Raw genomic sequence first — 14,653 nt, forward strand, 5'->3', positions numbered from 1 at the left:
AGAGCTAATTGTGAATCTCTCAGAATAAAAAGAAAAGTTAAACTGATAACATAATTGGTTACAAAACAAAACAAAAGTAAAATTGAACTTCAGTAAGTCGAAGTAAAATAATCTTGTATAAAACCTTCATGTCATCGGGACTGCGACCTTCATTTATTTATTATAGTTATACATTATACATGTATATTTGTGAGTCACGACAAAAGAGATGCGTGTTCAGCAAGCGGAGCGTTGTATAGTTGGGGATTCCGCCTATTGTATTGTTAAAATGTAATTGGCTATTTATATTATATGTCATACCATACACATAAATTACCAGATTATTCCATGGAAACCATTGACTGTCTTATAATTATAATCCTAAATGTTGTTATGTCTATATAGCAATATATTGAGTCAACCTTTCCTTATACAATGTGCTCTCATTAATATATCATGTGGATCCATCTTAATATGTAGTCAACTGAACAATATATGATGTCAACGTGTTTTTATATGATGTCAATCTATCATTATACGTTGTGCATTTTTTAATATATTATGTAGAGCCATCCTTATATAAGGTTAAAATAACAATATATGATGTCAATTTGTCCTTATATGATGTCAGTCTGCCATTATATGATGTGAAATTATGAATATATTATGTGGAATAATTCTTATATAGATTCAACATTATATGATGTCAACGCGTCCTTATATGATGTCAATCTATCATTATATGATGTGCATCATTATATGATGTGCATTTTTCAGTATATTATGTGAAACCATCCTTATATAGAGTAAACTTAACAATATATGATGTGTATGTCCTTATATGATGTCAGTCTTTCATTAAATGATGTGCAATTACGAATATATTATGTGGAACCATTCTTATATAGAGTCAAAACAACACTATATTATGTAGAATTGTCTTTATATAGAGTCAGCTTAACAATATATGATACTTTTTACTTTGAGTTTTCCCGCTGTTGCCACGAACGGTGCATAGTGAGATATAACCCGGTAAATTTAACCCCATCAGTATAATGACAGAAGCACACGATATTATGATGTTTGCACTTCATATAAAGCAGCGGTCGTATAACAATATATGCACATCGTATAATGAAAGATTGACATAATACATATATATTGATAAGTTGACTGTATATAATGATGCAACCACATAATATATTCATAAATGCACATCGTATAATGATTGGTCGACATCATTTAAAGAGTCATTGACATCATATATTGTTCAGTTGAATTCATATAAGGATGCATCCACATAATATATTCATGAATGCACATTGTATAAAGAAAGAGTGACACAACAACGTTCATAGACAGTCAAGGCTTTCCATATTATTCAATAAATCAGAGAGGTAATCGTATAAACATTATAGTATAAGGTCATCTGATATTGATTACGCATTTTTGTTTAACAGTGAGAAATGTCTTAATATGGTGACACTCATGGAAAGTCCCGATTTTTTCCGTCTTCAAGTATTTAACTTCTCCACCTTCTCAACATGATATATGTAGAAAACGCTTGCAAACGTTAGGGATGCAATCAAGTTGTATTCAGTTCAGTTGTGTTGAAAAGTTGTTTTGTTTTTAGCTCACAAAGTGACAGGGTGAGCTTTTGTGATCGCTTTTCGTCCGGCGTCCGTCGTCCGTCCGTCGTCCGTCGTCCGTAAACTTTTACTTTAAATGACATCTCCTCATAAACCACTAAGCCAATTTCATCCAAACTTCACAGGAATGTTCCTTTGGTGGTCACCTTTGAAAATTGTTCAAAGAATTTAATTCCATGCAGAACTCTGGTTGCCATGGCAACCAAAAGAAAAACTTTAAATATCTTCTTCTAAAAAACCCAAAGAGCTAGAGCTAAGATATTTGACATGAAACATTTTCTAGTGAGTGTCTACCAAGTTTGTTCAAATAAAAGCCCTGGGGTCAAAATTGGCCCCGCCCCAGGGGGTCATTGATTTTTCCTATATGCATATATTAAAAACTTAAAAAATCTTCTTTTTAAAGAACCCAAAGAGCTAGAGCTAAGATATTTAGCATGAAACATCTTCTAATGGGTGTCTACCAAGTTTGTTCAAATAAAAGCCCTGGGGTCAAAATTGGCCCCGCCCCAGGGGGGTCATTGATTTTCCCTATATGCATATAGTAAAAACTTAAAATCTTCTTTTTAAGAACTCAAAGAGTTAGAGCTAAGATATTTAGCATGAAACATGTTCTAATAGATGTCTACCAAGTTTGTTCAAATAAGAGCCCTGGGGTCAAAATTGGCCCCGCACCGGGGGTCATTGATTTTCCTTATATGTGTATAGCAAAAACTTAAAAAATCTTCTTTGAAAAAAACCAAATAGCTAGAGTTTAGATACTGAGCATGAAACATCTTCTAGTGAGTGTCTACCAAGTTTGTTCAAATAAAAACTCTGGGGTCAAAATTGGCCTCGCCCCGGGGGTCATTCATTTTCCTTATAAATCTTCTTTGAAAAAAACTCAAATAGCTAGAGTTTAGATATTAAGCACGAAGCATCTTCTAGTGAGTGTCTAAAAAGTTTGTTCAAATAAAAGTCCTGGGGTCAAAATTGGTCCCGCCCCGGGGAACATTGATTGTCCTTATATGTGTATAGCAAAAACATAAAAATCTTCTTTGAAAAAACCCGAATAGCTAGAGTTTAGATATTAAGCATGAAACATTTTCTAGTAAGTGTCTACAAAGATTGTTCAAATAAAAGCCCTTGGGTCAAAACTGGCCCTGCCCCAGGTGTGTCATTGTTTTTAACTATATGTGTGAAGAAAAAACTTGACCATCTAGACCTTAGATGTTTAGCATGAAACAGCTTCTAATAGGTGTCTACCAAGTTTGTTCAAATAAAAGCCCTGTGGTTTAAACTGGCCCCGCTCCGGGGGCCTATATACAGGTGAGCGACTTCAGGGCCATCATGGCCCTCTTGTTTATTCTTTTTTTAAAACCCCTCTGCAAGGAACGCGCATATTCCCTCCCCATACGCTGCTGCTGGAGAGCTTATTATCGGAAACATTTTTAGTAAATACATATACATTATAGTTGGAACGTTTATTTTCCTCACTTGCCTGTTACACAGATGTTTTTACACGCAGATAATATATGAAAGGGAAAGAAAATGTGTCGGAGATTATCATCATAACTACAGTTTGGGACGTTATTAGGTTTCCAAATAAATTCGAATTCGGGAGATGTGAGATCTGTTACACGGCGAGGATTATATTGATTCTTGCACAGTCTCAGGTCAGTGTTGATTTTTTTGCAAGCTAGGAATGCTAGACGTGAGCGGTTTGTAGCAGTTTTGTTTAGTGAATGAACTGTGATAATAATACAATTAGAATAGAATGTAATAGAAAAAAAAAGAATACTTTTAACGTAGTTCTGGCTTCCAAAACTATATAAGCCGCTTTTAACATTTTTGTTTTCATCTGATGCGGTATTACGTCATGTCATAGTATATAAACTGGTACGTTGAGGACCATAAGCTACTTACTACGAAGCTGTGATGTACATAGTCATTGAAAATAAGGTGTATTTCGGTATGCGCATGTTTTTCCGGGACCATGGACGTTATTGATAGTCTCGTCATTTTAGAATGTCAATTATAACTCTGTAAATTCTTATGTTGAATAAGATAATTATTCACTACTGAGTAGAGAATTAATGAATGTTTTAAGCACTAGTGTAACATATTCATTGGGAGGGAGTTCACAGATCGAAATTTAACTAGAATGTGTGTTTCCGATACTCCTTTAGATTATTTTATAATTTGGGCGTGTATACGTTTCAGAAAGATCCTTTAGATTATTATACTAATTTTAGAATGGCCAGTGAAATTTCCGGGTTTCAGTTTGCAATTTTAAAATGACCAATAAAAACCATTTTAATATTCAGTTCTACCCTATAAATTTGACAGCAATTCAAACCGATCTCAGACCGACTTCGTCCGAATAAATCTGGCCGCGTACGCTACAGTACATATACAAGTTTGCTGCCTGAAAGACACGATGTTTTTTATATATATAAGTTTGTTTTACACTTCAATGTTTTTAAAGATTATATTACATTTTCTCGACGCATCAGGGATATTTTTTCTGCATAGGGAACAATTATCAAACTAAATTTGAAATAGATTACATGTATGTAAATTAAAAGTAGTATAAAAAAGATCTTTGTAATATTCAATTATCAAATTTTCGATTATTGTTTTTTATAAAGTATATGAAAACATTTCCTCTGCAACAGAGGTTTTCTAAAATGGGCATAAAGTATGTAAATCAAACAATTTTAAGTCCCAGATTTACATAAAAAATGTATATATCACTTGATTGGAATAAACAGTATATGCAGCTGCAGCAGCCTCCAACCACAATATTTGAAGAAAATCAAACTTGAGAAAAAATTGTGCCATTTGCGCCAAAAAATCTCCGTTGCGTAATTTAATCATACCGCTTCAAAAGTTAAAGGAACAGCAACATTTGGGTACACGGTTCACTCTGTCATATAAAAGATTCATTCAGATTCATGCTAATTTTCATGAAAATTTTAAAATGTATTTGAATGTATAATATTGTGAAATACCCGAAAGGAATCAATTTACACATTATCAATGGCACTTACAACCCACGAAAAGTGGTCAAAATATGCATATTAACCCATTACTTCATGGGCAATTTGTGAAAAATGCCTGTTTTCATTGAAAAGCCTCCCGTTACAAGTTCAAATTGCTATAAAACTATAAATACTGCTTCAATACTAATCAAACTTGGCACAAATGTTGACTGGACCATTGCCTTTTGCTACAACATGCTCAGGCTTAAATTTCCTGTTACCATGGCAACGAGGGGACATCTCAAAATTGCCAAAAATCACTATTTTGTGTTGATTTTTTTCCATCAAAATTGATTTCAAAGTGCTGCAACTTCTCAATTGATCGAGATAGAGTCAAATGCTTTTCAGCGTTGGTTACACGTTACCTTATGATCGATCTGGGGTCATTTTTAGCCTCTCACAAGTCCAAAGTTTTCTTGGCGATGAGGGGGACTGCCGCCCCCTTCAAACTTCCCAAACAGAAGGGGGCACTTTGTTTCCATTTTGCTCCTTTTATAACAATGTACATAATTTTACAATTAGGGCTATTTTTTCAGGTATAAAGGAAGTAAAGCAATATACGTTTCTGAGTCATAATGTGCCTATTATAAAGAGATTAATTACAGAAATGCCTGTCACGAGGATAGCATACTTTTAAATGAGTCATAATTGAATATAATTGTAGTTAGACCCTTTGTGTAACTTACGACGGAACTAATTTGCTTCCTTTTCTAATATTTTGTTACAAATTGTATATGATGAAATAATTATTTTTCTTTTTCAATTTTAAATGAGTTATTGTTCAATGAAAATTCATGTACTTTCTATTTAATATTTTCTATTAAATTGTATTTGAATTACAGCGCCTTTCTTAAAGAGTTCCTACCAAGGAACCCCTTGTGTTTTTAAAGCTTCATACCTCAAGATTCATGATAATTTTGGGAGAAGTCTTCAATGTTCATATTAATAACGGATTCTGAATCACAATATTATTTTAAAGTCATTATCAACACAAATTACATATATTATTAGTTTGGACGATTTACAATAATAATGCAAATCGCAACTTCTCGGCACCTTCCGTCGAACTCCGGAGAAAAACAGTAAGTATACGGTATTGCGGTCTAAGCTAAACATGTAAACAAATAGTAAATTAATGCTGGGGGTTGTTGGTTAATTTTACTCCAATACTTTATTATGTTCATTGACAAACCAGATTTCAACGACTTTATATTAAAAAATACTATCCACAATAATTAAATGTTGGGAGTTGTTGGTTAAGTTTACTTCATTGACAAACCAGATTTAACGACTTTTTATAAAAAGAAATCCTTTCCACAAAACACATTGAAATTCAATCCATTTCTCAATATTTTCACATAATTGTGTTCATTGATGCAGTACATGTTATTATATTATATTATACATATTTGTGTTGTATTTATATCTTTCTAATTGGTCGGAAATCAATCGGTTGTGATACTGTCCGCTTCTGAATGGCCTCGATCAAAACAAGGAAAATTATATCTGATTTATAAAAATAAGTTATTTATTTGAAGTTCAATTGTTATGGTTAAATGGAAAATAGTGCATTAAAGGTTCGTTTACATATTTTCCGCTGCATAAGAATGGATTAATTTGTTTTTACAAATATGTGTAAATTGTGTTAAACTGAGCATGTTTTAAACGTTTATGTTTTATTTCATGCCAATCTAGCAGGACAAAGAAAGGATATAATACATTACACTTTGCCAAAATGTTTGTTTATAATCTAATTCACGTTTGTTTATTAACATGTTGTCGATTGCTTTGTGTCTAAATATATTTAAACGTAGACGCATTTACTTCTGAAATGTTGCCAACTTTCTTAGAGTTTACATTTATTTTGTCTACACATTTGCAGAAACTTGTATCATGTATAATTTATTTATTAATATGAACGGAGCATCCGTTAAAATGATAAATCTTGAGATTGCTAATTGGTTTGACGGAATTATCAAACATTACTAAATTGATAATACTCACATTTTTTCTTTCTTATTTCTGATAATACATAGCGTGTTAAACAAATGAATTTATCAATATCTAATAGGTTTGTCTAGAAACAATATACATAGTTGTTTCTCCTAGTACATGTATGATTGTGTCTTTTCAGTTCAGTTAATGGGCAGGAAACGAAGATGTCTGACTATACGTCTAAACTGAAAAACAAGGACTTTCGTAACTGGGTCAGGGCGCACTTTGCTGTATATGAAGCCAAAACTGGCTTGCAGGATGTCGTCTGCGACACGTTGCAAACTCGTCATCAGGAGATAATTAACTCAGTCACAACTCAAACACTCAGTAACCTCTGGTGCTCAAGTTGCTATACTCAGACTATTATTTGTTGTTCATTAAACACTTGTAACCGCCTTAGAAGAAAATGCTCGACACATCAATAATTTAGACCGTGCCCAAATGGAGTGTGTGACAAGATACGGGATAGAATTATAACAGATCATAGACACTCCAATCCTTCCTGGAAGAATACTCGTGCAGAACTTTGGAACAAATCCTACTGGGAGTATGCTAAATGTTTTATGCCCCTTGGGGGTATTCCGACAAAAATTCCTATTTAGATACAGACCTAAATGGAATCATAAGTATATTGTTAAACCAGAATGATTTTGTTAACGAAGTCGACGATTCCATTTGTTATAAGGTAAAACAACTTTGTTATTTAGAATTTATACTCTCTTTCCACACTTTTATGGTTCGCAAATTTTGTTCGTCTATGAGTCTTTCTATTTTAATTAACACTCGTTTTTGTCGGAATTTTAAATTTTAAAATATTTTTAAATACAATGTATGTCAAATTCATTTTAGATCTGCAGTATAAAATTGATGAAACTGTTAACAAAATAAAATGGAATATAAATACAATAACATCATTATTATATAAAACTCGCTTTGCCATAGTAATGCCCGATTCTAAGAATATAGTTCCATTTTCTTTGTACAAGAGAACATATTTCCTTTTAACTGGCGTCTTAGTCAAATATCTTATTGTCTTCAATCCCTTAAATGTGGAGGCCATTTCTTTAGGCCTTTTTTTATTTTCATCAACTTCATTTAGGTTTAAAATAGGTATGATATTCACATTTAATGAACTATCAAATACTTATAATTATAAATATTAAGTATACTTTGCATAAATGTGTTCCACCGTTACATATGTAAATGAATAAAATTTAGTTATACGAGATAACCATGACGAAGATTTTTTTATAAATCGCGCATTATGCCAACGGACTGCTAAACGTTTTCAGTACGTCAATACATTTTACTTGAAACGCTGTTTTTTTCCAAATAATAGGACCCCCTTAACATTTTGTGCCGTATAATGTCAGAAAATACTAAATTATATAATATTAATGTATATTCAAATATTAAAATTGCACGATTTACACAGGCACGACATTTAGTGAACGATTTGAGACACAATTCAGATATGTTACTTAGCGACCAGAAGCTAGAAGATGTCGTCTGCACACTACAACAACTTCTGTCCTGTTGTGAGAGTTTCAAAAATAATTCCAAGACCTCAGACGCTCGAGCCAAATTAGAACAGGTTAATATTGTGTTGTTGTTGGTGGTGGTGGTGGTTGTGGTGGTAGTGTTTATTTGTTGTTTTTTTTTTCAAAATTTTAATCAATAACGATGTTTGAAACATTTATCTCCCTTAAAATGGAAAAAAGCTCCAATGTTAGTACCAAGTATGTGTATATCAAACAACACATTTCATATACCACTTATTATGGTTAAGTACTAAAGCAATAAAACACGCATCGTTTCCGACAAATGATTCAAAGACTGTACAACATTTATTTAAAGAGTAACTTGTAAGGAAGAGTAAGTTAAATTGATTGTTAATGTAAAACACAAATTATTATAATTATTAAACGAGAAATTAGGAGTATAACTTGATAATTATGCTTCTTTTAAATAAAAAAGTAAATTGTTATGTAATTTTCTGTCAGTCTGTCGGTTTCGATCAATAACTAGCTACAACCTTCAAATTTCATAGGATAATCAACCTCAATGAGAACAAATACCTTTGACACGTGATGTAAACAACAATTGTCTTAGTTTTACGATAAATAACCATTTCGTGTTTTTCGATATTTTCGTTTATTTTAATGCTTTCTAATTTTGTTGTTAACGTTAAAAGAATTGTCTATTATCTCCCCTGAAATCGCGATGGTAAGCCAACCATTGAATTTCCCGCTGTTTTTAAAACAATTATTGTGTTCATGTGACATAGTAGTCACTCTTGCTCTCTCAGTTTCTTAACGAGCAGCTGATACTTTACATTACTTAAATTTACTTTATTTATTCATTTAAACTATTTTGGTATATCTTGGAAATTAAAGATTGAGATTGGTTGGTCTTGTTTTTAAACTATTGATACATTTTACTGAGTCACTTTTGGGCAATGCCTTACAACATTTTTTTACTTGACATTCCAGTTGAAAGATGGTTCTTTTGTTTTACCTGAAGAATATGGACAGCAGTGTCTACAGAGTCAAATTGAGAAAAGTAAGATTTTCACACTCTTTCACCTATAAGTTATTCTTAAGTTGAATAATTATTTTAAAAAATTTGAAGCTTCATTTATGAATATGACCGTTTGTACTTCAGACATATAAAAATGTTTACTATTTTTCTAAATCGTACTACTGATAATTTTTTTTTATGGACATGGATATGAATTCGGAACTATTTGTTCAAAATTTAAAGCGTAATAAGCTATATCTAATGAAATATATAATGCCTCTGATATTTAACACACATGCATAATGTTCGTTTACAAAATAACATGTCTGGGGAAAAAATGTCATACTGCCTTTTTAAGTAGGACTTTAGCCATTTTGTATTGATTTTAATCTCTCTTCACACAAATTTCTCTCATGCATGTATTTTGGAACTACTTTTCATAATTCAAACAATAAATATATAGCTTTATACACTGTAAGGGTTCTTTTAATATTTTTAAAAAAATGTGCAAAATCTGGTCAGATTTAGACATTATCAGTACATGCTATCAACAATTTTAAAGTACCGGGGTATTTGTAAGAAGGAAGTAGTTGCATTATAGAATAAGGCTTCTGTTCTTTCAATGTCTTGATCGTTCCTATGTACAGTATCTTATTTAAAGCATAACATTAAAGGTATAAATGGTTTTTTTTTAATTTTTATACGGTTGTATGGTTTGAGACTGGTAAATAACAAATTGAGTAGTTGGTATAATATTAAATGGCCTTTTTTTCTTTTCTCAGATCTTAAGAAGGACTTAATACAATTCAACAAAGATATACATGGCACGATACCTATCTCTCCGTTGTTTGAAGATATTGACATGGCAGTTCCGGACGTTTATGTCCAGCCTACAATCAACAGGGTTTTGTCGGGCTGCCAAAACGCCAAAAAAGGCCAAAGAACAGCACGCATATCATCTTTAAGAGAAATATTTCACGGTCAGAACGGACCTTATCGTGAAATATATTTGTGTGCAGAAACCGGGCTTGGAAAATCGGTGTTTGGAAAACGGTTAGCTTTGATATGGAGCCAAGCGAACGAATCTGACAAAATTCAGAGAAGCTTTACCCAGGACGAAATCGACGCAATCAGTCATTTCGATTTTGTATTTTACATTTCCTTAAAAGAATCTGATCAGACTCATCTTGATGTTGATGAAATGATGAAACAACAGATCATTAGATATCTTGCGCATGCGTCACAATACAAAACTGAATTTCTTGAACATATCTTATCAGAGAGAAAATGTCTGATTATTCTAGATGGTCTCGACGAATGGTCACATGAAAAAGGGAATATTCCAATGAGAAGACCCAGGCAGTCTTGCACATTTTTAACCACCACTCGCCCTTGGAGATATACAGTGGCTAGAATAAAACAAAGTAAGATTGATCTACAGCTAGAAATGACAGGTATTGATAAAGAGGGTAAGAAAGCTTTAATAACAAACATATTAAAATATTTCGGTAGTTATGACGATCAGTCGGAGTTGGAGAACAGTTTGAAGGAATTTGAGAAAAAAATTGCAAGAAGAAACGTCAATGACCTGGAGACTAGTCCAATGTTATTATTATACATGATATGTCTCTGGCAGGATGGGAAACCATTAGGTGATTCTCGTTGTGATTTATACTGTAACATCTTAGAGATGCTACTACAAAAGGTGGCACAAACACAGCAACAGGAGGTAGAAATTAACCAAAATGACAGTACTTACAAACCAGAATGCTTCGAGGGAAAGGAGCATTGTTGTAAGAACATTCATTTCGTGAAGAAATTGTCGCAACTTGCTTTCCTTACTCTCTTCAATCAAAGTTCAGCAGAAAATAGGCTGGTATTTAATGAAGACATAGCAAAGAAAAACAAGTCAGAAAGCTGCATTGAATTTTGGCTGAAGATCGGCATTATAACTCGGATAGTACGGAGTAAAGGATTTACATCACGTGATATAAGGATATCCTTTATACACAAAACTTTTCACGAGTTCTTCGCTGCTCTCCATGTAGCGTTTAACCAAAATGAGACCCTTATAACAGATATTGTGATTAAATCATGCCCAGATATAAATTCAGTTTTACTGAACGCAAGCTGTTTACAGAATCTATGTGGGCTCAGTCCAATTGCAAGTCAAACAATTCTAAACGGGATAGCAAATGTTATTTCAAACAGTTGTCAAACAAAAAGCCTCCGGAGAAATACGTATGCTTTCGCAGACTATTGGGAAATGTGTGATTGAAAACAAGATTTCCAGAATGTAATGGTAGCGTGTGTAAAAGAATGCAGAGACAACGAGTACGAACCTCGTTATCAGTTGGAAGATATGTTTCTGAATTTTGATGGTGAACCTGAGAGCCAGTATGTATCATCATTGATTGATTTACTAATGCACACAGATGATGAATCATTAAGGCACACAGGTGTTAAATCAATCAAATTTGGACGAGCTCTTTCCCGCAAAAGTGTCCATGATCTAAGACTGCGACTGGAAGTGGATAAAATGAAATCACTGCAAAAACTGGATATATGGGGTCATCCTTGTAGTAAAGATGTTGAAATGATGCTAGGCGCGTCTCCGGACACATTAGAGTGTCTTCTTCTTCATGGGTGCGAAATGCAAGGAACAAAAGAAATTGAAAGGTACATTGAAGTATCTGAGGGAAGCGTCGATAAACTGATGTCTTTAAAGGTTTTGGAAAGCATCGACCTTTATTGTATATCAATGAATCATAGTCAGATAGAAAAAGTAGTAAAGTGGATAGAAGGTAGGAAGTCGATGAGACAAATTAAAATAGCCCGGGTAAAATGCCTAGATCATGAGAATAACAATTGTGTTGCGCGTATACTGGATCTGTCTGAACACACGCAACTTGATGTCATTGGTGTTGGAAACATGTGCGCTGATCAGGTAAAGGTCAACCCCTTATCAATACGGGAATTTTGGGGAGAATGCAACCAGGCTATGGTCACGTCATTCTTGACCGACTACGCTTCGTCCGCCATCAATATTCGTACATTAGTTATTGAATTCATAGATTCATACGAAACTGTCAAAAAGATATTAAGTAGATTAACTGATTTTGAACACTTAGTTAACCTACAATTGAAAGGTCTTGACCTGCAAAAAAATGAACTGATATTGTCGGACAAAAAAACTGTTGAACACGTGCGACTTATTGAAATAACTATGGAGAATCACGCACTGAGATGCTTGATTGAACAGTTAAGTACATGTAAACATAGTGTTTACAGTAGAAATCGCCTCGTGTGACGTGGAGCATGAGGACGGTACCGAAAGTTTTGAAGAACTAAGACAGAAAATAGAGATGTCGCCTGAAAAATACTCTGTAATTGCCAACCTGAAATGCTCCGGACACGACAATGCTTTTGCGTTCAGAACACTGCCTTCATAACATGCTTTGGTTGTTGGGTCGTTCGAATGGTGACACATAGATTAACAAGGATGACGTTCCTATACGAGAGCTGGAGTTTAAGGGTGAGAGTATAAAATATTTCAGTATTATATCTTCAGCATTCATGATATAAAAACATATATAAAACATACATTTATTTCAAACAGGAGAAAGTATTTATGACGTAAATGAATGTGTCGTGTCAATCAGCATTATCATGGTTATCCTAAAAGTAGTTTGGTAAACATTCATGTGTGGATTGTGATCTAATCATATTCCTATTGTGATCCATATTTACATTAGTTAGGTCTTGGTCTTCCAGAAATAACTGCATTTCTAAGAAAGCTATTTTAACAAATAATGTCAATTATGAAGAAATTGTTTTTCATCATCACTATAAATAGCCTAAAAGAGATTCCAAATTGTGGAAATCTTAAGACTAGTTGCTGTTTTTTTTATTTTTTCACAAAGAAAAATATGTTTATGTTTATGGCTGTTTTTCGTCTTCATCCAACTTTGTGCTTATCATTATATCAAAGTGAGTTCGAAATTTAAGTGTATTTAACTGCGTATTATTTAAGAGTATTTGTTAAGTGCATTTTATACGTGTAAGGTAAGAATATTTTATACACGTGTTAGATACGTGTATTTGATCTGCAAGTTAGTTTAGTTAGATTATTGTATTTTGATACAGATGCTATTTAAGTGTATTTGATACAGAGTATGTGAAGTGTATTTGATTTCATATTAAGTGCATTTAATATGTATTTAGTTAAATGTATTTCATATGCATGTTAGTTAAGTGTATTTGATTCACGAGTCAAGTGTATTTGATATGCGGGTTACTTAGGTGTATTTCATACGCAGGTTATTTAAGTGTATTTGATACGCATGTTATGTAAGGGCATCTGGTACCCACGTTACTTAAGTGTTTTTGATACGCAGGTTTCTTACGTGTAATTGATACGCAGGTTACTTATGTGTATTTGATACACATGTTATTTAAAGGTATCTGGTACCCCAATACGAAAATGTGTTTGACACACAGGTAATTTAAGTGCATTTGATACGCAGGTTACTTAAGTGTATCTTTACGCAGGCTATTTAAGTGTATTTGATACGCAGGTTATTTAAGTGTATTTGATACGCAGATTGTTTAAGTGTATTTGAATCGCAGGTTAACTAAGGGTATCTGGTACCAACGTTACTACGTAGGTAATTTAAGTGTATTTGATACGCAGGTTACTTAAGTGTATTTGATACGCATATTATTAAAGTGTTTTTGATACGGATGTTATTTAAAGGTATCTGGTGCCCACGTTATTTAAGTGTTTTGATACGCAGATAACTTAAGTGCATTTGATACGCAGGTTACTTTTTAATACGCACGTTACATAATTGTATCTGGTCCTCATGTTACTTAAGTGTATTTGATACGCGTTACTTAAGTGTATCTGGTCCTCATGTTACTTAAGTGTTTTTGATACGCAGGTTTGTTAAGTGAATTTGATACGCAGGTTACCTAAGTGTATTTGATACGAAGGTTATTTAACTGTATTTGATACGCATGTTATTTAAGTGTACCTGGAACCCATGTTTCTTTAGTGTATTTGATACGCATATTATTTAAGGGTATCTGGTTCACACGTTAAGTGTATTTGTTCGTCTCATAATCTTCATAATACAATAATCATAATTATATTCATATATAAGGGAGGTTTTAGGCGGTGTTTTTTTCTGTCGAAAGTTTTATTGCAATGACTTTCTATGTTTAAACGTTCCAGGAATACTCAAACATGAAATGTGCAATCAAATTGGAACATCCTATTATTATGTTCACATACAGTATATACCTTTGTTAAAAACATAATATGAAGTAATATGTAACAATATAGTACATTGTACATGTTTTGGTCTACTGCTTGAAAATAAACACCAATAAACAATTTCTGTTTTACTTCATTTAATTGCATTATTATAATTATTATATATCTCAGAATAAAACGAAAACTGATAAAATGATTATTATGGTGGCTGA

At 33.0% G+C, this 14,653-nt stretch overlaps 1 protein-coding gene across 2 annotated transcripts; it reads left to right on the forward strand.

Annotated features, from left to right (window-relative positions):
- Nucleotides 1-1,348: 1,348 nt before the first annotated feature.
- On the forward strand, nucleotides 1,349-14,561 carry LOC132749029 (uncharacterized). 2 transcript variants are annotated; one of them, XM_060738699.1, is made up of 5 exons: nucleotides 1,349-3,280; nucleotides 6,783-7,328; nucleotides 8,079-8,237; nucleotides 9,136-9,205; nucleotides 9,946-14,561. In XM_060738699.1, the coding sequence occupies exons 2-5, from the start codon at nucleotides 7,200-7,202 to the stop codon at nucleotides 11,439-11,441; spliced, it is 1,854 nt and encodes a 617-aa protein (XP_060594682.1). In that variant the 5' UTR covers nucleotides 1,349-3,280; nucleotides 6,783-7,199; the 3' UTR covers nucleotides 11,442-14,561. The 2 variants fall into 2 exon arrangements, with proteins under 2 accessions (XP_060594682.1, XP_060594683.1); XM_060738700.1 differs by lacking the exon at nucleotides 1,349-3,280 and adding an exon at nucleotides 4,612-6,225.
- Nucleotides 14,562-14,653: the final 92 nt, after the last annotated feature.

Source organism: Ruditapes philippinarum, unplaced genomic scaffold (genome assembly GCF_026571515.1).
Source record: "Ruditapes philippinarum isolate M1 unplaced genomic scaffold, ASM2657151v2 ctg2413_1_1_1_1, whole genome shotgun sequence".
NCBI classification, from domain to species: domain Eukaryota; kingdom Metazoa; phylum Mollusca; class Bivalvia; order Venerida; family Veneridae; genus Ruditapes; species Ruditapes philippinarum.

Bases quoted from the DNA above. Each gene is read 5' to 3' on its own strand.
- LOC132749029 (XM_060738699.1), top strand. From the start codon at position 7,200: ATGTTTTATGCCCCTTGGGGGTATTCCGACAAAAATTCCTATTTAGAT. The intron at 7,329-8,078 runs GTAAAACAACTT...CGATTTACACAG, and splicing joins ACGATTCCATTTGTTATAAG to GCACGACATTTAGTGAACGA. The intron at 9,206-9,945 runs GTAAGATTTTCA...TTCTTTTCTCAG, and splicing joins ACAGAGTCAAATTGAGAAAA to ATCTTAAGAAGGACTTAATA.